The 26018-nt window shown below is 44.7% G+C and overlaps 1 protein-coding gene across 1 annotated transcript in view; it reads left to right on the top strand.

Annotated features, from left to right (window-relative positions):
- Positions 1-26018, top strand: part of LOC140410474 (CUB and sushi domain-containing protein 1-like) — a 3392839-nt gene that overhangs the window by 1479821 nt on the left and 1887000 nt on the right. The window contains exon 5 of the mRNA XM_072498599.1: positions 9101-9308. Coding sequence (XP_072354700.1) covers positions 9101-9308 — 208 coding nt within the window. The remainder of the gene's footprint in view (positions 1-9100; positions 9309-26018) is intronic.

Below are 26018 nucleotides of genomic sequence, written 5' to 3'. Positions count from 1 at the left end.
TGTGGCATGAATATCTTCAGGGAACAATTCCCACACTGGACTTGCGGCTTGAACAGTTTCTTGGCTCCACAGCAAAATGCACATTTTATTTTACATTGGTGGCCACTGAAGTCTCCTTTTCAGGCTAGACTTGTTAACTAATCCAAGATTACTTCTTTGGGACTTGCAGAAATAGCCTACACTCTGCTATCTCATTACCTCCACCATCCTTTATTGTGGCATCCCCAGAACATAACTTGATGGAGCCTCTCATGGTCTAATCTTAAGGCCTCATTTGGGTGAGCTATTCAGAAATGTCTAGTTGGTGCCTTACAGTTTACCTGCCAAATTTAAATTAGGTCAGGTCCTCAAAATTGCTCGGGCCTCTTTGTTGTGGAAAGATGCGGCAACTTGCAGACTTTGCAGTGAGTCATCCAAAAATCTGAATTGTTCCTGGTCTGTTCTTGAATCAATATGGCATAATGTTTCAATGGCACTGACTACCACAGTGACAATAAAAGAATTAAGCAGGAACTGGTGATAGGGTATCAGGTAACATAGTGGATATGCAAATTTGCCTCAGCAATAAGACAATACTCTGCACCTTTCACTCTGAAATTATCTAAAGGTTCCCTGCTGAGTTGCATATTTTCTATCAGCTATGTATTGGTTCTCTCTGACAGGAGGAATACAAACATGCCAGTGTGAATGATTAATCGCTATTGCTTGGAACTTTTATTTTATCTCAATAGTTCCTGTGCTGGCTTAAAGAAATTAAAGAGAAAATTAAAAACAGGAAAATAATCTAAAAATGAAAAGATACGCCCATAAGCAACTCCCCATCCGATATTTCTGCGTTCACTGAAGCAATTTTAATTATTTGTTTGAAGCCTAAATATGAACGTTACTACTCACCACGGCCAACTTAATGAGTTTTTAATTTTTCAAACAAATTAGTTCTGCGGCCAAAGTGCTTTGTAATTATGTATATGTTTAAATGTTAAATGCTACCTCAGCCAACCAAAAAACTTTTGGGGGTTGTTAATGGCTTTTTACCAGCGAAGTGCACTCTCAAGAATAGGATTTTTAAAAATTCCTTAATGCATTGATCGCATGGCAGTAACTTGCAATTAATGTTAAAAAAAGAAAGACTTCCATTTGCTTAGCACCTTTTATAACCTCAGGACATCATGAAGAGCTTTATGACCAATGAAGTATATTTGTGGTGTAATCACTATTTTCCTGCAAGAACCATGACACCTAGTTGGCATGCAGCAAGTTCAATAAACAACAATGTGGTATTGAACAGATCATTGGTTGCAGTGAAGTTGGTTCAGGTGTAAATATTGTTCAGAAAATCGGACCCAACTCCATGGCTCTTGTTCAAAATTGTGCCATGGGAAGTTTTACTTGCACCTGATAGATTAGATGGCACCTAGGTGGTCAAATATCTTAAGGGACAGCTACTTAACAAAGAAAATTTCAACTCATACCTGCAATGATCAGTATACCTATTTATCTTCATGAACAGAGATCCATGGCAAACCAATAACAAGTTGTTCAATTCCTCTTACTGAGACTTCAGAGGTGCCAACATCTGAAGTGTCTTTTGAGTCACCATGCTATCCTATTTGCTTGCCAGTTCTTGTTCTTAACTCTAGAAACCTTTTTTTTCCTGTTCAACAAATTCGTGGAATTCTTAGCAAAGTTATGTAAATGCCATAACAAACCCTAATTCTAAGAGTTCAGTCTCCCATCGATCTATCGACCGAAAGATGCTCCAGATGCCTGAAATCTGCAGTAAAATGGGAAAATGTTTGAAATATTCAGCAGGTCAGACAGCATCTGTTGAGTGAGCAAACAAGTTAACTTGATGACCGTTTCATCATGACCAGGAAGAGGAATGTGGCCATTTTTAAGCATTGAAAGTGTCTCAGCATCTTAATTTTTTCATTTACTTCTAAAGTTTGTGATTAACAATCAAGCCTGTCCTTTGGTAAGCTTTAACATGTGGAAATCAGACACAGCATCAAAACTGCTCCCCCTCCCCAATCTAAGTCTCTGTTGCCATCGATTTCAGGTGTTAATGTATCGTCTTTCCAGTAATATGACTATTATGCATACCTATTTTGTAGAATTCTTATAGTTCCTGAAATCACACCAGTGAGAATTTCACCTTGTTAGAAAAAGCATTGCTTCCTAAGTTACGAGCAATGACATTCTCCCCTTAACTCAATACAATAAATCCTAAATATTTTATCCAGAAAAATAGCTCATAGTAATTTTATTAATTGCCAGGGGGAGATAGTGGTGTAATGGTAATGTCACTGGATTAATAATCCAGATGCTGAAGCTAATGTTCTGGGGACGCAGTTCAAATCTCACCATGGCAGCTGGTGGAATTTATATTCACTTAAGTGAAAACAAATCTGGAATTGAAAGCTAGTCTCACTAATAGTAATCATGAAGCTATCATCAGAGACTCAAAATCTGTGGGAGTGGATGTCGGTGGACAGCATGATTTTAAAAAAGAACAAGGTGAGACTGTGAAAAGTGGTTGTAGAGGACACAAAAGAAGTGGTCACAGAATGAAGCACATGTAGCAACAAAAGTGAAAATAGCAAGGCTACACAAACCCCATTACTGAAGAAGTTAATTATATTATTTCAGAGTCCAAAGAAAGAATGTCTTTGAGCAGGAGGCAGTATGTGATTTATTATAACTGTAGTCCTGATTCTGTTTTCGGTGGTGATATGCAAAGTTATCATAGAATCATAGAATCCACACAGTGCAGAAGAACGCCATTAGACCCATCGAGTCTGCACCGGCACTTGGAAAGAGCACCCTATCTAAGCCCACACCTCCACCCTATCACCGTAACCCAGTAACCCCACGTAATCACTTGTAAACTAAGGGGCAACTTAGCATGGCCAATTCATCTAACCTGAACATCTTTGGAGTGGGAGGAAACCCACGCAGACACTGGGAGAAAGTGAAAACTCCACACAACAATCACTTGAGTTTGGAAATGAACCCTGATCCCTAGAACTGTGAGGCAGCAGTGCTAACTACTGTGCCACCGTGCCGCCTAATACAATAATGTGAAGCTTTCTCATGAATACTGTTTTTTAAAAAATGAAATATTAAGATTACCGACCAGATAAAGCTGTTGACTATTACATCATAGGAAAATGTCTCACACATGCATCTGACATTAAGAATATAAGAAATGGGGAGCAGGAGTAGACCACACATCTCGTTGAGCCTCCTCAACCATTCGGTAGGACCATAGCTGACCTTGGGCTTCAGTTCCATCTTCCCGCCCACTCACCCATCCCTTAATTCCATGAGAGACCAAAGGTCTGTCTATCCCAGCCTTAAATGTATTCAATGATGGAATATCCATAACCCTCGAGGGAGGGTAGTGAATTTCAGAGATCCATAAACCTTTGAGTGATGAAACTTCTCCTAATCTCAGTCCCAAATGGTCAGCTCCTTATCATGAGATTTGGTTGTTGGATTTTAGATTCCCCGACCAATGGAAACAATCTCTCAATGTACATCCTTTCAAGCCACTTCAGAATTTTGTGAGTTTCAATGAGATCGCTTCTCGTTGTTCTAAACTCCAGAGAATATAAACCCAAATTACTCAGTCTCTTATCATAAGGCAACCTCCTCATCACGGGGGCCAAGTTAATGAATACTCGCTGTACATCTCCAATGCAAGTTTATTCTTTCATCATTGTGGAGACCCAAATTGCACACACTCCTTGAGATGCAATCTCACCAAAATCTTGTACAATTGGAGCAAGATCTATATTCTTGCACTCCAATCCGCTTGCAATAAACGCCGACATACCATTTACCTTCCTAATTAATTGCTTGCTCTACCTACATGCTAACTTTGTGTTCCTTGTATCAGCACGCTCAAGTGTCTTTGAAGTTTCTCACCTTTTCAAAACTATTTTGCATTTTTATCCTTGTGACCAAAGTGAATAACTTCACATTTCTTAATATTAGACTCCATCTGCATCTTGTTTTCCACTCACCTAACCTATCCATCTCTCTTTGCAGCTTCTCTCTCTCCTCCCAACAGTATACCATGTCACCTGGTTTGGTATCATCAGCAAAAGACACATTACTCTCTGCCTCTTCATCTCAGTCATTAATATAGATTGTAAAGAGTTGAGGTCCCAGCAATGATCCCTGTAGCACTCCACCATTCACTGTGGTGAGCGAAAAACCCACTAAAAGAGCTCCATTTGTGCACGCTCCTTGTTTTCTGTCTGTTAACCATTTATCTATTGTTACAATCCAAGTTGGTGTTGTAACTGAACGGGAAGATCAATTGAACGTTGGCTCAAAAGATTGCAACTTTTTATTATTTTTTTTAGAATATGGAGGAATAGAGTCACAGGACTGATAGTTTTAAGAAGGAAACTATATGCAAGCCATCCCCTTTAAATTGCCTCACACGGCCATGGAAAAAAAAACCATGCAAGGGTCGGGAACTCATAGAAATCAACCACGCACTCAAAAAAATATTACAGGAAATGTTCATGGCCAATGATATCTTTATGCTGAAGTGTCTGAACTTTGCCAAGGAAATGAAGACATGTATCGAGCTATCTGCTACTTTGCACATTTTACATGCCTACCTAATTGAAACTTATTGCACTGCATATCCATAAATAAATGTACTGAATCTGTCAACATAATTAGCCTTCAGTGCAGGCCATGATACAGAATTATTGGTTTCTGGTTCGTCTAAAACAGGTCAGAAAAGCAAGTGAATTGCTCTCTTTCTGCCACGAAACTTCACTCATGAAGGCAGCATACTGTGCCAAGCTCATGTTTGCTGTGGTTCAATAATTATAGATCTGTACCAAAAATTACTTTCACAGTGACAGAACAATTTATTTAATCTCACTTGCTTTGGATCGATATATCAGTAATTATGTTGATGCATCTGTAATACTCTTTGGCAAACAGAATCAGTAAGTGTAACATGGTTTGCATGAGCCAATCTTATCCACCGGTAGTACATGCTTACCATGGCTGATGTGTCATCAGTTAGTATTGAACGCATAAAGCATTCTTTTCTAATTATATTGTTATTTTTAGAGTTCTTCCCCAGTTTTATTTTTACACTTGTGTATGTAGTTAGGATACACAAGAGGCTCTTGATTTGCTCTTCATTATTCCCCACCTGAATCTCGTGCAGAATTCTCCACAATCGGCGCGATGTCCGCCGACCGGCGCCAAAAACGGAGCGAATCAGTCCGGCATCGTGCCTCCCCAAAGGTGCGGAATCCTCCGCATCTTGAGCGGCCGAGCCCTAACCTTGAGGGGCTAGGCCCGCGCCGGACTGATTTCCGCCCCGCCAGCTGGCGGGAAAGGCCTTTGGTGCCCCGCCAGCTGGCGCGGAAATGACTTTGCCGGGCGGCGCATGCGCGGGAGTGGCAGCGGCCGCTCACGGCATCCCCGCGCATGAGCAGTGGAGGGGGTCTCTTCCGCCTCCGCCATGATGGAGACCATGGTGAAGGCGGAAGGAAAAGAGTGCCCCCACGGCACAGGCCCGCCCGAGGATCGGTGGGCCCCGATCGCGGGCCAGGCCACCGTGGGAGCACCCCCCCGAGGCCAGATCGCCCCGCACTCCCCCCCAGGCCGCCCGCGCCACCTTGTCCCGCCAGTAAGAGAGGTGGTTTAATCCACGCTGGCGGGACAGGCATTCCAGCAGCGGGATTTCGGCCCATCCGGGCTGGAGAATCGCCGGGGGGGGGGGGCCCGCCAACCGGCGCGGCGCGATTCCCACCTCCGCCGAATATCCGGTGCCGGAGAATTCGGCAGCCGGTGGGGGCGGGATTCACGCCATCCCGTGCGGGGGGTCGGAGAATCCCGCCCCCTCCTCATTCCCAATGCTGAGGACACAATCCACTTAGCCTATATAAACGTTGGGCTGGATTCTCTGTTATCGGGATTCTCCGTTGGGCCAGCAGCCTGGGAATTTACCGACGGCGTGGGGCTGCCCACAATGGGAAACCCCATTGACCGGCTGGGGAGACAGAGAATCCCGGGGGCGGGCCGCACCAGAATCCCGCCCCTTGTTTCTTTGTCCTGTTCCATCTGATCCTGATGGGGCCATTTTGTCTGTTTTGACTAGCTGTCCACCTCGTTATCTGAAATGACAGGGGAGAGGCTAACTGCTACCGTGCATGCCATTTTCCTGAATGCTATAGCAGCCAGCCTTCCTCTTTTGCTCATCAAACTGCAGCCTTCGCAGTCCTTTTACTCAGCTCTTTAGTACTGTGACCAAAAGCGATGCCACATAGCTCCTCCTTATCTTCTTTCAATTACCTTGCGTCAGAACTGTGTGGGATTTTTCTAAAATGCAAGTGCATTACATCCAGTAGATGGTCCTCTCTGGTTACTTCCTAAAGCAATTCAATTATGTTTGTAAAATATGAAGTATTATTGCTTCTTGACCTTTGCTAACTTTCACCATGGCCTGAATGCTATTTGTTGGAAGGTTGGTAGCATTTCATGAACTCAAGGCGTCAGGCAAACATACCTGGTATCCGGACGTGTGTGTTGGTCACAGAATCATAGAATAGAATACCTGCAGGGCAGAAGAAGATCAGGAGGAGCTGTGTGACATCGCTTTTGGTCGCAGTACTAAAGAGCTGAGTAAAAGGAAAGCTAAGGCTGCAGAAGAAGGCCATTCAGCCTATCGAGTCTGCATCAACCCTCCGAAAGAACACCCCACCCAGATACCCACCAATTCCCCATCCTCGTAACCCCACCTAATCTTTGGACACTAAAGGGCAATTTAGCATGGCCAATCCACCTAACCTGCACATCTTTGGACTGTGGGAGGAAACTGGAGCACCCGGAAGAAACCCCGCAGACACTGGGAGAAAGTGCAAATTCCACAAAGTGAGTCAACCAATGCTGGAATTGAACCTGGGTCACTGATGCTGTGGGGCAGCAGTGCTGACCACTGTGCCTCCGTGCTGGCCATTTCATGTCACCATGGGGAGATGGTAGCAACATGGTAATGTCTGTGGACTGGTAATCCAGAGGCCCAGGCTAATGTCTGAGGGAAATGGGTTCAAATCCCACTGTAGCAGTTGATGGGATTTAACTTCAATTAATAAAACTGGGAATATAAATCTTGCCTCAATATGCTAACCATTGCAGACTGTGCGGTTGGCACAGTCGTGGCTAGGACGTAAAAATCTGGAGACCTGTTGACTTTAACAACTTTCCAAATTTTCCTATCCCATCTGTTTCGATGCCCATTGGTGTCGGGGCCGGCAAATCCTGCCCCATTAAACTGCCATCGGATGGTGCAAAAATCCACCTGATTCACTTTAGGAAAGAAAATCTACCATCCTTACTTGGTCTGGCCTATATATGACCCATGGTAATGTGGTTGACTCTTAACTTCCCTCTGGAATGGCTAGCATACCACCCAGTTCAAGATAAATTAGAGATGGGCAGCAAATGCTGACCTTGCCAGCAACGCCCACATCCCATGAAAGGGTAAAGAAAAAAAACTATGATGCTGGCAATCTCAGGTTCACCCGGTGTGCGAGTGAAGCAGTTGCAAACATAAGACAAATCTTCTCACTAGCTCAGTTCCTCTGGATATTTGTGATTTGTTTCTCCCTCCTTTGTAGAGATTTACATGTCTTGTGCTTGTTTCTGCGAAGTCGGACGCTCAGGGGGTTCAGGGCAGACATTAGTATCAGACAATGCAGCCGAGGAGCTGTCAGACATTGCGAGTGTGGTGTAGACATTGTGACAAGGAGAGTACTGTGAACCCCCTCCATTAAAATGGTGTGTAGCCAGGTTGGAGCAGCTTGGGAGCCATGTTTGTGAATTTTAAAACTTTTGCCTGACTCCAAGCCATCCTCAATCTTGGGGGTTTAACTACCACACCAATCTCACTCCTCCCATGTTTGTGAATGTCAATAATCTCAATGTTTATTTTGCAGTAAATTTTGATAGAAATTGTTTTCCAGAGACTTGAGCACTTCATCTCAGCTCACCCCTCAGTGCAGTGCTGAGGGAATGACAAACTGTCGGATGTGCAGTTTATTTCAACAGAGATGCTGAACTGATTTTACCCTTTCTGTGAATGCGAAAGGTCGCATGGCACTATTCAAAGAGCAGATAGGGACTTCTCTTCGGTGTCCTATATAATCCGCAATGAACATCACCAACACAAAATATCTGCTCATTGCTGCATTGCTGTTCGTGGGAGCTGACTGTGTGTAAATTGCCTGGAATTGTCACTCTTCTTTATTCAGCATTTAGTCAGCTTCCTACCTCCTTCAAAATCACAGCGCATGAGTAAAACAAAGGGGGAAACCAAATAATGATGACCAGCAATCTATTCATTACTATTGTGTTTGAAAACTGTGCAACTCACAGAGACAGGCTAAATGATGGTTCAGAATATATAATACTCACTAACCTTGAGAAGTATTCTTTGTTAACAAAATAAAGGGAATTGTTTTCACTTGACTGGATACCAGTTGTATTACTTTGTGACTGCTGAATTTTCTATAATGTTACTCCAATTCAATGTCAACTTATTTGCATTTAGTCACTCTCAGAAGAAAACACATGCCTCTGTATGATTGTTAGACTCAGGAATTTCATATTACTGATGTTGCACTTCTACATGTGTATTTTCATGAATGTTTTCTTTGATGATTGTTAGACTAAAAATAGCTGCGTCCTTGACTTTATTTCAGAGTTCTGTGATTGTACATATAGCAACTTTATTTTGTTTTTTCAGAAAATGGACGTGATTTAATGGGACAGAAACAGAGTCTAATTTTGGCTGCGTTTAACAGGGTGCTTCTCAGAGCCTGTAGCACCTAGAATGACACTGCTATTTAACGGCACTTTGTTTTTATTTGGCCTCGGTCCCTCGTGAGTTTCAACATCACCAAGTTGGACTCGACGAGGCCATTAAATAGCTTCCAATGTTGCCAGTGATTAAATAAATAGTTTCAGCACCAGTAGAAAATGTGATTCCTCAATGATGTTTTCCCTTGGAAACTCGGTACCTCACCTGTTTTTTCCTGTTGCTCCCCTACTCTTATAGCTGAAGGCGCTTGTGGTGGAACATTGCGAGGTACCAGCGGTGTGATTTCCAGTCCACACTTTCCGTCAGAATACAGCAATAATGCTGACTGCACATGGACCATCCTGGCAGAGCCTGGTGATACCATTGCACTCATCTTCTCCGATTTTCAACTTGAAGATGGATACGACATCCTCGAAATCAGTGGGACTGAAGCACCGACAATATGGCAAGTGCAGTGTGTCTTTTCTTCTTCCCAAACCGCCAAGTAAATTCTTAAAATAAAGAAAGCACATAGCTTCCTGGTGGCGTTATTTCAGGTGCTCACTTCAAATATTTTCACCAGCATGAAATGCAAACGATTTTGAACACCCGTTGAAGATTGCAGATAAAATTAATTTGTATGCGTGCATTTTTTTAAAAAATCCCGCCAATAATGTGCTGTTGGTTTGCTAATTATTCATCAATTAAACTTGGAAAAGTGGACACGAGAGCTCACCAGATTGATTCTTTTATTTGTTGTTACTGTGATCTCAATCCTGCTGATTGATATGGTTGATGTTGAATTCTTAATTTTGGCATGTTGTTACTGTTTAATATTGCACAAGCAGCGACCACCTTTCTTCAGTACTCTGGCAGATCAACGTTGCAATAGATGCCACTGGTAAACTGTGGGATCTTTAGGCTATTTGGCTTGAAATTTCAGATTTCTTCATGAAACAAATAATCTCTCCCTGTTGCCTCTTGTGAGGGACAGGAACCTGTTGGCTGAAAATCAATTGTTTGCTTCGAAGAATTGACTGTTGTCACACTGCAATATCCCCCTTGCCAAAGTCAAGTTGATTAAAGACCTCTCTTCCAAACTCTTACATTCTGAGACTGTAACAGAAGTAACGGCACTTGCCACAAACTCTGCTGCAACCTCATCTGAATGGTTGGGCTAAAGCTAAGGCTTTGATTTGTTATTCTCTGTGGTTTCGGCCATAAATCTTCGTAACAATAAGCTGCCCGAAAGCTGGATTGCTAGCATTAGATAAATCTGAAATGGGATCCATGCCTTTTCTTGTATGACAATACTTGTAATGGTGAGAGATGGATTTGGTTACTGAGTAAAATTAATTTTTGTTTATAACCAGATCTTGAAATGTTATTACGCGTGATTGAAGGAAGGCTTTGGGTCAATAATGCAGATTTCAATTTTCCATGTTGCCTCAAATCCAAATATTAATGAGAGTAATTGGAAAATTAATGATGTAATAATGTTCAGCTAATCTTCTGAAGGTCAGTCGAAGAGATATTTTCAGACATTAATCACCTAAGCAGTGTTTCATTCTCTGACTGTTATTTTCACTATATTCTTGAGGGGTGAATGACATCGCTTGAATTTTTTCAATACAGGAAAAAATACTGGTCTTATTCTTCCTGCAAATATTTAGTGAAGTGGCAATGTTGACACTGTTGTTTGAAATAATGGGGTGAATTTTAAGGAAGGATTGTGGTGGTGTAGTTCTCCCCCTCCCCCAGTCGATAGGGGGTGGCCCGAATAAAGTGAGAGTAGGGTCTTCGTTCGTTAGGCATTGGAAGTCCAGTTCTTGATAGCACCAGCTATTCCAATTGGCCAGCAGTTGCGTAGTCCCAGCAGTGCCAGTAATAGCTCATGTTGGGATTACAAGGGAGTCCTGAGAAGAAGAGAGTGATGCCAGACTTCAAGTTAGGACCAGGGACTTTATTTGAAAGGAGAAGGGACTGGGGATTGGGATTTGAGAGGCTGGGGGGCGGGGGGAGAGGCACAAAGCTGGGGCGATGGGGGGTGCCATCTTGTCGGGTTGGGGAGGCCATGAAGGGGTACAAGGGTACTCCCCTAAGGGAATACCACCTCGCCATCTGGTTTCCCGCATTTTAGACTCGGCTATTAAAATTGTGGGCTGACCAACTTCCCTGCCCAAAGTAAAATGGCAGAGGAGGCAGAATGAGTTCCTAAATGCTCTTTCATTGGCAGCTAAAGGGCCTCAATAGACCTAAGGATGGGCGAGCTGCCTAACGCCTTACCTGCCCACTGTAATATGGGAGACAGCACAGAGGTGGGAGGAAAGGCCGTTTTATTTTATGTGCCCCACCCATACTTTCAAATGCAGGGTGACCATTAAATTCCCCTATGGTTAGCATCTCACCATGTTAACGTGAATCCACCTGGTTTACCCGATAGTGAATCACAGTGATTAAAGTTGATTTGCTTTTACATGTGATGATGGTTAAACTTCTGGGAGAGTTAATTAAACAGTGGCAGAATGGACCATTGACAGGGTACTTCTGAGTGTGACCTGTTCCTGAAACTCATAACTCAATGGCTCTTCAAGCTGCTCATATCTCTATTTGGTTTTGTTACATTTCTTAAAGCACCTTCTCATGTGCCACATGCTGTTTTGTAATGGAATGAGTGAGGTATATCCAAGGTGATTTTTTAGGTAGCTTCTAGGCTTGATGTGTCATGGTGGCACGATATCCAAGTCACCTCAAGTGTCGCGCAGACTCAAAGGAGTGGGTTTTCCTGTTGGAGGCAGGAATTAGGAGACGGTTTAATACAAAGTTACGAGCCGGTCTCCATCTACAACATGCCATGAAGTACAAATTTCATAGGGTTGGCATATTAATGGCTCATGAGATGGGTCTACTTAGTTAAGTGTTCAGTGTAGTATGGAAATGGTCACAGAACACCAGGGAAGTGGGCTGTGTTTTGGCCTGAAATGACAGTTATTGCTGTGGCTCCCATCTTGCATAGCATTAACTAATTGAATGGAACTTCATCTTCAAATTGGCCAGAGCAAATGGAATGCCCAGGCCCAGGAGAGAGTACTGCATGATGGTTTCTTTTTGTCCACACCTTTACTACTTTACATGAAATGCAACTGTCACCCCTGTTTCCCCCAAGTTGAAACTGGTGTTCTTCAGCATGTTTCTGAAGGCTGCCCTCCCCAATGAAAATATCAGGAGATCTGAATATGAGCTCTGAACGAGTTCCCTAAAGACCTCAAGCCGCCCAATTAACAAAGCAGAAAACTTTGCTTTCCCACTCTTCGAAAGCCCCCCTCACCCACCCCCTTCACTGCACTTTCCTTATTCCCAGGAAAAGTGTCAGAGTTGGGAAGGGAGCTGACCAACATCCAAGCCTCCAGCGCTGCATTTTTTGCTTACCCACCTCTGTTACATCCTGATTCAGGGCAGGTAAGCTGGCCCCATGTCCACTTTGGGTGAGGTTTATAGATGGCAGTCAAATAGATAATGGGAGTTCTATCATAATGGTGAGGGTAAGGAAACCAAATAGAGGCTTTATTGAACGATTGTAACGGTTGGCTATAGGAAAGTCTGGAGCTGAGCAAATTCTCCACTCAGGTTAACACTGGAGATTTAATATTCTGTGCTAAGAAAGTCACACCCTTTTATTTTGTAATTGTGATTATATTTTTCAAACTGTAACAATTCTTTAACAATACATCTTCAATTTAGAGTAGCTTCGAAATGTTTCGTAATTTACAACCAAACTGATCAATTAATTCATTACTTTGTTGGCAACAATTCTAAAACTGTCAATGAAAGCAATTCATCTAAACATTGTATTTAATTATATAAACTGCTAACTGTTGACTCCTTGTCTAACAACAGTAGGTTGAGACTGAATTTGTCACCACATTATTACTATCTGAATTCATCCTGTGTGACAGCCAATAGTTTCACGACTGTGTTCACCTTTATGCCCCACATTTGCCAGAATACTATCCAGAAATGCGATAAGCTATACATTTCGTACAGCATAATGCACAGCAAGATCAAAAGTTTAGGTGTGCTTAAACTGGAGAAGGGGCCACATTAAAAGATAGCCTAATCCTGATTTCTGTGGTTATCTGTCATGTCAATGCTTTGTCACAGTCCCTGAGAATTTGTCTCTTCCAGTAACTGGCCAACCTCAAAAGCAGACTTTCAATAATGATGTACATCAAGTGGGTGGCAGGTGGAAACTCTCTTTTGCCCTCCAGATAGTGCCGGTGGAGAGGTTTGAACTGTTTTCATGATCATGTGCATTTGCATGCAGGAGGCAAGCTGCCAGCAGAAATCACACTGCTTACAGGAAACTCACTGGTCAGGAGGCAGTGAAATCCACCAGAGCAGCCAATCCCCATGAACTTATGGCAGCACCATAAATGGGAAAGATAGAAGCGTCGAGAGTGAAAGGGTAACAAGAGTTTTCAACAGTAGGGAGATTAATTCCATCCCAATTCTCCTCCCACATCTAATGGTGCACTGAGGCAGACATTTGTCTGTTTCCATGGCTAATAATTACCGGAACAAGTTGATTGTCTGTTGCCAAGAGCAGATAGCTTGAGGGGCGCCACTCAACATCAAGCGTGGCTGACCAGGTGTGTCTCCCGTTTTTACTGCCAGCCATTGGCATGTTGGTAGGATTTGCAGGTTGGCACACTCAATCTGTTTAACCATGTTATGAACGCACCATCCTTGGCCATCAAGGTCTGGGGTGGGACTCAACTCGGAGCCTCTAGCTCAGAGAGCGATGCAACCCACTACACCACAAGACCTCCTCGGGAGATGACTGGAAGTTATTAAAACTCAAAACACACAGGGGACTCCAGAAAGGTGTTGCATGTTTTCATGAAGCCCTGCCTGTTTGCAGTCCAGCTGCAAGTTGGAACGGATGGCTAACAACAGGATGTGAATGGACATTTTTCTATTCAATTTGTCCCCCTCGATCCTTCTGTTCATTAAATGGTAGCAAGGTGAAAATAGTACTGCCTGACCGCTTTTCACTTTGCCACTTTTGCCACTCTGTCATGGCTTTCATAGACATTGGGGAATCCAAATAGCTATGACATGCATTGTGTGTATTTTCAATTAGTCAGGATTTATTGTGGGCAGGATTTCAAAATCACAGTTCCAGAGGTCATGTCAGGATCCCCACACTTGAGAGATAATTTGGAATTTTCAAAAAGGCAGTTGAGGGGAGGGATTGAGAAACCTGCTTCCTGGCAATGAATGGCCCCTTAAATCCTTAAGGAGCTTGTTATGGGGTCTATCCAGAGCAGAATTGAATTTTTAAACTATGTTTTGGTGAACCTGGATGATCTTGTGCATGTTAGTGTACAGCTATTAGGTTTGTTGCTTTATCAACTGAAGATTTCTTGTCTTTGTGTTTAACTGCTTTGTAACTACCTGCGTCGCTAAGAGTGCTCGGCCTTCATTTATGCTCCATGAGCCTTTTCATCTGTGTCAACACTGCCTTCCAATGAGCTGCCTGTTCTCTTTGGTAAGGTAGCAGTGCCCCCCCCCCTCGCACACCTCCCCCACAAATGGCTACCGCCTGCCCTTCTGGCTTGTGCCAGGCAGGCAACTCCCGCCTTCTGAATGTGCTCAGCCCCTCTAATTGGGTGACTGACCAATTAGGCCACTTAAGTTTCAAATTAGTGTCGAGAGAGCGGCACAGCTGAGGCATGGGGTTGAGCCATCAAATTTAATCTGACCCTACTTTGAACATGTTAGGCAGGATTCTTTGACCCCCCCCCCCTCCGCCAAGTCGGAGAATCCCCGGCGGGCGGCGCAAATCTCGCCCCGCTGCTCCGACGCCAGCTGCCGTATTCTCCGGCGCCGGTTTTCGGGCGGGGGTTGGGATCACGCCTCGCTGACCTCCCCGGCAATTCTCTGGGCCCCGATGGGCCAAGCGGCCGTCGGTTTCTGGCCAGACCAGCCGGTGTGGATTGGACATGGTCCCACACGGCGGGACCTGGCGGGTCGGCTGGCTGCTGCGGTCCTCGGGGGGGGGTGGGGCAGGGAAATCCATTCCCGGGGAGGGGGGGGCATGGTGGCCTGGCCCGCGATTGGGGCCCACCGATCTGCAGGCGGGCCTGTGCCATGGGGGCACTCCTTCCTTCCGTGCCGGCTCCTGTAGGGTTGCGCCATGGCCAGCGCGGAGAAGACACCCCCCTGAGGTTGCGCCAGAATACGCCGGCTGGTCTACACATGCGCTAAACCATGCCGGCGGTTCTGCGCATGCACTAACATGTGCAGTCCCTTCGGCGCCAGTTGGCGCCAACCCCTCCGGCGCCGACCTAGCCCCGGAAGTGCAGAGAATTCCGCAACTTCCGGTTGGCCCGACGTTGGAGTGGTTCGCACCGTTCTTGGCGCCGGCGTCGGGCCAATTCGCCGATTGTGGTGAATCCTGCCTGTTATCTGCCTGAATCTCCTGCCATGTGATTACTTCAAGTCCTTGGAATATTTTACCTCAAGTCAATAGCTTTAATGAAATGACAAAACACAGCTCAGATTTTCTGCTTCTTTTGAATAAAAACACTTTTACAAAGCTTTGGCTATACATGGTGATTTCTGAAGCGCGGTATTGGATTAATCTATGATTTGTTGCTACACTACTTTGCTTGGGTGTGTTAAATAAACTGATTTGTAGCAATGTCAGGAAGTTTAAATGAAAACTGACAAGATATAAGGTTTGAGTGGATGGTTTTATGGACATTCCATCAGAGGAAAACCTGGAGGAGTCTAGAATAATACTATTTTGATGTTGTTTTATCGCTTAAGATGGAATAGTGGATTTCTTTAGATTGCTAACTGTTTGAAAGATTTCTAACAGACTCGTGGGAATTAGTTATATGGCTGTTACATCGGCCAATATGGGCTGTGTGAGGAATTCCACTTTGTCAGGTATCTGTCTGTCTATTAGGCTTTTGAAGTACAAATGAAGTACTAGAGTGCCATATAAGCATCTTTAAAAATTATATCGTCCTTGAAAACTATTTGAAATTTCTAGTTCAAAAACTGAATCATTTTCTGAAACCTAATGTTGCTATGCCCTGATAACTGTCAAAATAACTATCGAAACATTGTTTCAATGTATAACCTGCAATGTCTATAATAATGGCCTGCTATTAATGAGAAGAAACAGCAGTGAAAGTGGCGAAAAGCTGAACTGATAGATGCTTCCGACTGAGAAACTAAAGGCACTTTTTCGACATTTTAGGTGCTGACTACAGAGGGAGGTTGAATGCCCAACTTTAAGCTGGATCTGCAAACTGCAGGGGGTGGCAGAGGTGGACTGATGCTGACATGGGTCCAAAAGCCCCCTGACCAGTTTTAATGCCTGGGTCTCAAAGTGGTACAAAGTGACAGCTGTCCAGCAGGCAGGCAATGCAGGAGGCCCCAGACCAGAATCAAAATGGCTGCTAGTTAAATTGTGTGGAGAGAGAATTTCGACTTTGGGTGAATGGGATCAGAGATCACTCGGGTGCAAACCCTGGACGAAGGGAAGCCAAAATTTCCCCTTATGGGGCTCTGTGGAGCATTCCTGTTTCTCATCCTAGCCACACAAAGAAGTAACAAGAATCTATCTCCTTGGCCCTCTCCTTTCCTTGACCCCCTCCTTCCATTGTCTTCACTCGATGGGAAAACCAGCATTGCTCCTCCACAGGGGATATTGCGTCACATTGCTGCGTGTTGAGCTCAGACAACATGAACAGGTTGAACTAGGTGCCTAACTTGCAAATGTTTGAGTTTCCAATCCCAGTTGCTGAGAAATCTACAGACCAGGATTTTTAGAATAGCGGAGTTTCTCGTCCCATCATCAGAACAGTCTCCGCCGATACTGTCTCCCACAGAACTATTTCACGCTAGTTTGCTGCAGCTTGGACTTCCCCTCGCTTGGGAGGAAGTCCCATCCCAGATCTGATTGGTCAGCAGTTCTCATAAACCTTGCAGCACAAGAAGTTGCAGCGGACTGGACTGGGACTGTGTGCAGTGCCCAAAGGCGAAGTCTGGAATTTAAGGAAGACTTGGGTTTTGGGCGTCTTAGGGCGGAGAAGGCAGATGTGGACAGTGGAGGATTGGGAATTTGGGCAATAGGATGCAGGGGGATGAGGGGGTGGTTGGGGAGGGGGTCCCGCGTTACCAGACATTAAGGTTTGGATTAAAAGGACTCTTCTGATGGAGGTGCCCCACCCCCGCCCTTCCCACCCAAGGGCCTGGATCTGATTAAATTCAAGAACTGTTCCGTTCGGCCTAAAAATTGAAGCTGGGTGGGAAATGGCTTTAATTGGGCTAAGAGCGGGCGGCCTGTCCAAGGCCTTGCGCACTTAAGTGTAAAATTGCAGAGAGGTTGAGTGGGCGGGAAGCCTATCCAAGGAATTTTACGCTCATCCCCGCCTACAGATTCACTGGCAGGGGAGCACAAGAGTCAGACCACAGTCTTTGTATGCCTCCTTTTGAGTGCACTTATAGGAATACCCTTGTCTTGGTCAATTACAAAAAACATGTGCACAGTTTGGAAGACTTGTGGCTCAGAGACCTTTCGGTGAGCACTTCCGGTTCAATTGGTGGTCAGGATTCGTCAATAATTTCTTTTTGAAAGGATTTGCCAATAATAACAGTTGTCTGGAGATCTGGGCTCAGGCTTCAGATGACTAAATCTGACACAGATCGTTGATCTGGTACCTAGGATCCATTGACAGTCAAATAATCTTGGAACTTCTCAGCCTCCCCGAGACCAAGGTTGACTCGGGCTCAAGAAGGCTAGCTACGAGCTGCAAGATCATTACAAAACTGACTAATAAGTAGCAAGAGGTGGTGTCTTCCAGGAGCTGTTATCCCAAGACACAATGGAGGGGGATTGATGGGGGGGATTGACTTTTCGTGAGACCGTTGAGTTGCAGCCTATTTTATACCTCTCCTGCTTTTTCTTTCCATTGAATTTATGAATTTAAACCTCAAACCGACCCAGTGGTAGCACGCCGCCTTTGCATCATTGACTTTTAAGTGTAAAGTTTATTTGAGCTCATAATCCAGGTTGACGCTTCAGTGCAGTATTGAAGGAGCCTTTTGAATGGAACATTAAACTGGGTCCCCATTTGCCCCCTTGTATGAATGTAAAAGATTCATTGGCACCTTTCGATGAATTGCAAGAGTGTTTTATTGGAGCCCAAGCTAATTTTGATGACTCAACCAGCCTCAGTAAACCAGATCATACGACCAGTATCTCATTGTGCTGTGTGAGACTTTATTGAGCATAGAATGGCTGTTAGGCTTCCACACATTAAACCAGTGACTAAGCTTGAAAAGTGCTTTGGAATATCCTCTGATCATGAAAGGTGTCATCTAAATGCAAGTTCTCAGTTTCTTTCAGGATGTGGCTCTTAAGGCTCCATTGTGGTGTACTTATCTGTTCAAAGTGTTTGCACATCCTTGACTGAAGGAGAGTTTACTTTAGAAGAATGCAGTCAGAGGCATATGTGCATTCCTGTCAGTCCACTTATACAGATTAACAACCTGACCTTCACTGCTGCAATGTTGTGAATGCACGCATTTGGACCTTCTGATACAATATAGAAGGGGACCCTGTTGCGTAAACCTCTGTGGGAATTGTCCAGCAATTTACCTGTTCCCCAGGATTCTCCACAAATGTCTCTGACTTTGAGTTAGAAGCGGAGACTTTGGTCAGTTTCCTGGTACTTAGTTGAATATTTACCCAAGAAATGTTATACAGCTTAGTCAACCCCTGGGTAATTCCCCATCTGATCCCAGGCCCGCCCCAATGACACCCCCCTGCCAATCTAAACAGCTGACTAACCCCAAAACCACTCGACTATGGCCCGACCCAACTATTCCTCCAAACGCTTGACTCATCCCTGACCCGACTGCTTCCCGATCAGCTGATGACCTGACCTAAATGCTCAATGATCCGACTTCCCTGACCACCCAACTATTCTCTCAACCCGACCAGGCTATCCTTTGGACCTTATTAACCCCCCAATCAGCCGACTATGTCCTGACATGAACTGACTAGACCCCGCAACCCGACTCAATCACACCTCTGAACAGCCGACTGCCCCAACCTGACCAGTTACTCAGCTACCCATCTTAACCACATACCCACGTACCCCCTCAGCCATACAGCCCCTCACCCACAAAAACCCTCACCCAACTACTCCATCACCCACACATACCCTCGCCCACATATCCACCTGCCCCTTATCTACCTACCACTCCACCTAACTTCCCATCACATCCCCTACATACCTATCCGCCCACATACCAACCTATCACCTCAGACATCTGCCGTCTCACCTACCTACCCATCTCACCCACTTCCCATCCCCCCCTATCCACCCTCCGACCTAACTCACTCAACCTATTCATTCACTCATTCACCCACTCACCCATTCACTAACGTTCAAAGACTGGACCTTTAAACTTACCAAAAGGCAGGCTGTAGCTAATGTTGTAAAAAATGGGTGTGTCCTGTCTTCCTACAATTCTACTCCACTCCAGTGGAATTCCCTGGTGGCCGCTATGCTGCACATTTCTGGGAAATCTGGACTTTCTGAGCACAATGGCAATCCGTTGACCATTTCCACTGCTCAGAAGACTCAGGCCAGTGTTACATCTGTCTTCAATCATAGATCATAGAATCATAGAATTTACAGTGCAGAAGTAGGCTATTCAGCCCATCTAGTCTGCACAAGCCCTTGGAAAGAGCTCCCTACCCAAGTCCACACCTCCACCCTATCCCCGTAACCCAGTAGTCCCACCCAACCTTTTTGAACACTGAGGGCAATTTAGCATGGCCAATCCACCTAACCTGCACATCTTTAGATTGTGGGAGGAAACCGGAGCACCCGGAGGAAACCCATGCAGACACGGGGAGAACATGCAGACTCCGCACAGACAGTGACCCAGCGGAGAATCGAACCTGGGACCCTGGAGCGGTGAAGCAACAGTGCTAACCACTGTGCTACCGTGCCACCCAATTTTAAAAGTAACAGCTGGATTCCCTCACTTTTAGGCAACAGCAGCAAAGGCTCATAGTAAAGTAAATAGGAGAGGCTGATAAATGGAGCTTGCTGGTCTCTGTTTGAAGATCTTCAATTCAACATAAAAGCACCTGTAATGCTTCCTCTGTAATGAAGATGGAACATCTTGCTGTGTCTATCCCGGATAGCAATTCATCTTTTTACCCTCTATCTTCTTTCATGCTTTAACATTTGTAAAAAATACTCAATGAACAGTTGATCTGATTCCTATTGATGTATGTTGCAACCAGCCATCTAGAACCTGTAAATGAGTCTTGTTCTGAACACTCACAGATTGTCTGGTAACGTTTGTGGTAATAGTGGTGTATTGTACAGTTACCACCTTGACGAAATGGAATTAGGAAACATTGGATATGAAATTCTCTTCAACAATCTTTTTACAAATTGGTACTATGGAGAAAAATGCACAGACGTTGTCTGACTTTAGCGAAAAGCGGAGTATCATCCCTGGATGTTGATTTACCTGGTAATTAAGTGACATTTTGAGCATGAGGCAACTGTTTATGGTTTAAACATGAGTCATCATCAGATTTAGACTATATTTAAATAGATTTTTTTAACAGATGATTAATGTAAGGCCAAGTTGACAAGTTAATTTACAATCGGAGAATCATGAAAAGAGAACCATTTAGGATTAAGCAGGGCCACTGTCCAAGAAACATTTTGACTGTCAGTAGCTGTGATCACATTTGGGTCAGACTTGAATACTTACCTCGGAATGACAAAGCGGCAGATTTTCCTCTCCCGATGCTTGACGAACCTACGCCCGCGTCCCGTGCTACTTTTCCAGTGTCAGCAAATGCAGTGGGTTACGACCCAGGATGCACTTGCAGTGATGTCAGGGTCGCAATTGTAATAAAAATAGAAAATGCTGGAAAAACTCGGCAGCTCTGACAGTTCTTCCTGCATTTTTGTTTTTACTTCAGATATCCAGCACCCGCAGTATTTTGCTTTTATTTTACTCGCAATTTGAATCCCCGTCGGAAATTCAAATTTCCCTTGGCATGCTATTTTACCGGAACTGGTTGGGTTCCTGAAGACTGAGGAACCCTATCAGGTAAGTCCATTTGTGAATCTTGGAAAAAGGAAACTGTGGGGTCACGAACATTTTGACAGGCAAGTTTAAAACCTCTTGTCAATGCCTCCTCATATCTCCCATGCCCCTTCATATCCACTCCATGTCAACTTTCCCCCTCCGCCACCACCCCACATGTGCCGTCCATTCTCCACAACCCCATTCAGTATCCACCATGTACTGAACTCATGAGCCACATGATAACACTGACAAGTCTTTGAAATGCTCCTGTAACTGAAAAAAGCGGCTTTTGAAATTTTGTTTGAAAAAAAATGCTTCTTTTACAACCTCCTAAAAATGTCAGTAAAGCACAGCTATTCATAATATCAATGAAAAAATCTTATAGAACTTGTTATATTGTATTATTCCGGCCTGATTTGGAAGATTTGTGTGTATATCCGTGCCCAGGGTGTCACATTCAATACTGCTCTGCACTCACGAACTCATTCTGCAGTACACTGATGAGCTTTCATGCAGACTGTTGAGATTGTTGCTGCTGCATGCATCTGCTTGGTCAATGCATTGGCACACAAATTTACACTTCCGTCTTACTTGGGAATGGCCATATTAAGGTCAGGTTGAGCAGCTGTACCAATGCCAGTCAGCAGGTAGAAGGTAGCCCAAAACAATAAGGCTTCAGGCACATATTTTCTATCCTACCCAGAAAGTTACAAGTAGGCTTTGGCTGCGTCATGACCAATCATTTTGATCAACTATTTGACGATGAATCCGACCTCTTTCAGATTATAGAAGAGGCTGAAATCAAGAAAGGCAAGAAGGAAAAATACAACAAGATTGCTGACCTCAACTGGCAGCCCAAGAAGGAGTCTGCTGAAAGATAGGAAGGTGCCTGTAACGTCCAGAAATGCTAAACTAGAATCCCTGACTTAAGTAATGTCGAGAAAAGAAGTTGTGAAAAGTTGACAGAAATCATGAACAGCAGTCCACACAGTGTTCTGATAAAATACACTCAATGATAGGCACCTGTATAAGTGTTATTATTCCGGAATTTTGCAATCCGCAAGACACAGCAGTGTTGTGAACATCTCCAAATCTTGTCCAAATAAATTGAGATGCATAGAAAAACTACTTCAAAGAAAGCAAAGAATGACTGATGCATTCATTCAGACATGTATGCAATGTTTACACAACTATGAAGGGGAGTGCTACCTTGGTCTGATTGGCACCTTTATAAGGTGCAATACGTCTTTTTTCTTTGAAGTGGTTTTTTAATACCTGTCTGTTTATTTGGATAAGATTAGGAGATGTTAAGTGGGCTAAAGCTTTTTTCATGGATACTAAAAAGGTCTGTGCTTGATAGACATTTTTATGAGGTTGTAAGAGGAGCACTTTTTTCTCAAAGGAGATTTTCCAAGATTGTTTGCTTATTTTGTCAGTTTCAGGAGCATTTCAAAGACTTGCCAGAGTTATTACATGGTTCATTGGTTCAGTGCATAAAGTATACTGGAGGAATGGGTACAGATGCCGCTGAAGGGTGCAGAGAAGGGATATATGTGACTGAAGGAAGCATGGGAGTATAGAAGGAATATGGGGAATATAATGAGGCATGGAGCACTGTGAGTGAGCATGTGGGTGGGGGTATGGGGGATGAGATATTCAGTACAGGGGGCCTAACAACCATGTGCAGGACTAGGGCAATGTCCCAGCGAATCGAGGTATGTCTTCTAATCCGCCCACCTCACCAGTCAGAGGCTGCGTCTGGGTGAGGCACTCTCGACTCACTCCAGCCTGTCGCCAACTCCCAGAGACCAAAATCACGTGGGCGTTCTCTAACGTATGTAACTCGAGAATGCAATGTCAGGAAATGGTCCAACGCATGGTTTTTGACACTGAAGGAGAAAATCCTACGCAACATCTCCAACGATGCAGCTTTAGCTGAATATTTCAGTGAAATATCAACCGACAACTCAGTCCTGATTGTGCAATCACTGAGTGAAGACTGAAAATAGCCAGATCAATATTTTAGTTAAATAACAATCAAGATAATCTCATAAAAACACGTACTGTAACCATTATTGATATCACAGCGCACAATCTTAACATCCTAACAGATTAGAGCCGGAATTACCCGGTCTCGCTGCAGTGATTGGAGTTTTGGCCGAGTGCTAAATTCTCCGTTCTCTCTGGCGGCGGTAATGAACTCGGATTGGAGAACCCTGGCCTCGATTTGACTATTACAGTTACTCGTGGATGTAAGTTGAATTAATTGAATACTCCACGTGCTGTTTTGGCGGAAGAATTAACCTATGTCAAACAAACAGGTTTTTGTGTCGCTATTAAAATACAGAATCAAGAATGCCATGCAGTAAAACTTTTATCCATCAGCATAATATAAAATACCATCGAAGTCACAACATAGAAATAAACCGTTCAGTTCAACAAATGCATATTGGCATTTATCCTCCATAGAAATATTAATCCTAATATCCTTTTTTTGCAGGGTAGTGTACAAAATAATGGGTTAACGCATTTGCATAACTGAAAACTAATATGTGATTTCAAATATAGAAATAAAGAAGAAAGTGTGGAAACTATAAAGATAAATTGGCATAATTCGGTAAAAAGTTTTGAACGTATGGTGAAAACTAAGTATTAGTTTCTGTGGGTGAGATTCACAGGCCTCCACACAGCGCGTTTCTCAGCGGCTGGAGGTGACTCGCCGTTGGACGGCAGGGGGATCTTCTGGTTCTGCAATGGAATCTTCCATTAAATCCATCCCTGCCACCGGAAACCCATGACAGGGGTGCACCTCCGGCAAGATCCCGCTGCCGAGAACAACCAGAAAATCTCCCCGAACTTGCCTGCTTTAAAGTGTTATTATTCTGCTAAGAGTGTGATATTTATAACAATGCACATTTGTCTCAGCTTTTAATGACAAATGAATTGCCACCCACGTCCACTGAGAATGAAGTAAATCTGGTGCAACATTGCCATCTACTGATGCATTATCAATCATGCAGAATAATCACATGACAAGAGTCTCAGAAGTGATAGGTTCGGCGCAAGCTATCTGAAATTCTTTACAAACTGTTTCTGCAAAAATAGGACCAGTTTCAGTAATTCTTTGCTAGTTTGCTCATCTGGATTTGTTAATAGTATATAATCCATGATGTATATCCTACTTGTCGGTAGATGGACATACGTGGGGGCGATTCTCCAAAATGGAGACTCAGTGTTTCCGCCATTGTGAACGCCGTCGCGTTTCACGATGGCGCGAGACGGGCGTGGGGACGACCGATTCTGTCCCCCACAGGGGGCCAGCATGGTGCTGGAGCGGTTCACGTCGCTCCAGCCTCCCTTCCCGGTGCCAAATGGGCGCTGCGCCAACCCATGCATGCGCAGTTGGGCTGCGCCAACCCGTGCATGCGTGGGGGTCTTCTTCAGCGCGCCGGCCCTTACGCAACATGGCATAGGGGTTCAGAGGCTGGCCCGCTGATCAGTGGGCCCCAATCACGGGCCAGACCCTATTGGACGCCCCCCCCCTTACCCCCGGGTGAAGGAGCGCTTTTCCCCGTCCCACAGGCCGTCCCCCCGACCCTTTGTGCAGAGTTCCCGCCGGCAGCAACCAGGGGTGAACGGCGCTGGTGGAACTCTGCTTTTTCCACGCGGCCGCTCGGCCCATTTGGGCCGGAGAATCAGCGGCCCCGTCGCGTGCAGCAGCCCGTGACTGGCGCCGCGTCAAACATGACAGCGCAAATGGCGCCGATTCTCCACACATCGGAGAATCACGTGCCGCGTCGGGGCGGCATGGCGCGGTTGCGCCGATTCTTAGGCCCGGCACGGGCCTCGGAAAATCGCGCCCATAGTGTCATGATATGCAGATACACACATAATGATATACAGACAAGCGGCTAATGGACACAGAGACCAGGACGTGACCAATAAGCAGGCAAGACACTCAGGGGTGGGATCTGACTATAAAAGACACGAGGCACTCACACTCTGCCTCTTTCCACTGATGAACATCTAGAGAGTTAGTCAAGGGTGTTGTTAAATTCTCACACCCCCACCACGTGGCTCAGAGCTAGTCTGGTTCAGTCAGACAGAGTAACCACACTTAAGTTAGCAGAGTCGAACTCACAGAGAACTGTGCTAACTGTGCTATTAGTTCAATAAACCTGATTGAACTAACTTCAAGGTCTGGAGTATCTTTTTGATCTATGCTGCATCCAGTTGCAGCCAGTGTTATACCAGTGTACCTAACGCAACACATAGTTCCTGTTTTAATCATGAATTCAAGTAGGGCATTCCGTCGCTTCCCAGCACTTTGCATATGAAAGGCTTGCCATGCTATTTGTCCTCAATCTTTTACTTTTAACTTTATATCTGTAATTCTTTGTTCGGGGTTCCTTCATCATGTTTGTTGTCTACTCTGGTCTGCCCCTTCATAGTTTTAACACCTCTAGATAAATGTCACTTAATCAAACCATCACACCAAGTTATTGTTTCCAAGACTCATTGATCTTATTTAGTTGGGAGATATTCCTCCATGGTCACACCATTGTGGTCCCAAAACCCTGTACACCATGTAACCTCCTCCCCTAGGTCCATAGACAAGGCTACTCTGATTGACTCATCATTCCAACCTGTTTTTGCACCACGAGTTTATTTCTTCCTACCTTGCCTCTATACACACTTTCTCTGGTTTCTTCCCACCACTTAAACAATTAAAAATTTCCGGACTTCCGGTGGTGTTCGTGAGCGGAGTGGCTGTGTTTGGGAGAATCTCCCGCCAGTCCGCGATATCACGGTCTTTTTCGGGGGGGTACCCTGCTGATTTTTTGAACGAATTAAACATCTCCGGGGCCGGCCCTGCCCCCCTCGACTTTTATAGCATCAAAGCTCCGTTTCGCGGAGCCGGAGGCTTGGAAGAGTGGGAGAGGAGAGACTGGCCCCGGTGGGTTCGGCGGAGTGGCTGGAAGTGGAGAAGGAGTGGGGAATCGCGACTTTGTTCCCTGAGGAACAA

This window comes from Scyliorhinus torazame, chromosome 4 (assembly GCF_047496885.1).
Source record: "Scyliorhinus torazame isolate Kashiwa2021f chromosome 4, sScyTor2.1, whole genome shotgun sequence".
NCBI lineage: Eukaryota > Metazoa > Chordata > Chondrichthyes > Carcharhiniformes > Scyliorhinidae > Scyliorhinus > Scyliorhinus torazame.
Note: the sequence above shows the minus strand (reverse complement) of the source record. Positions and strands in the feature narration are given on the sequence as shown.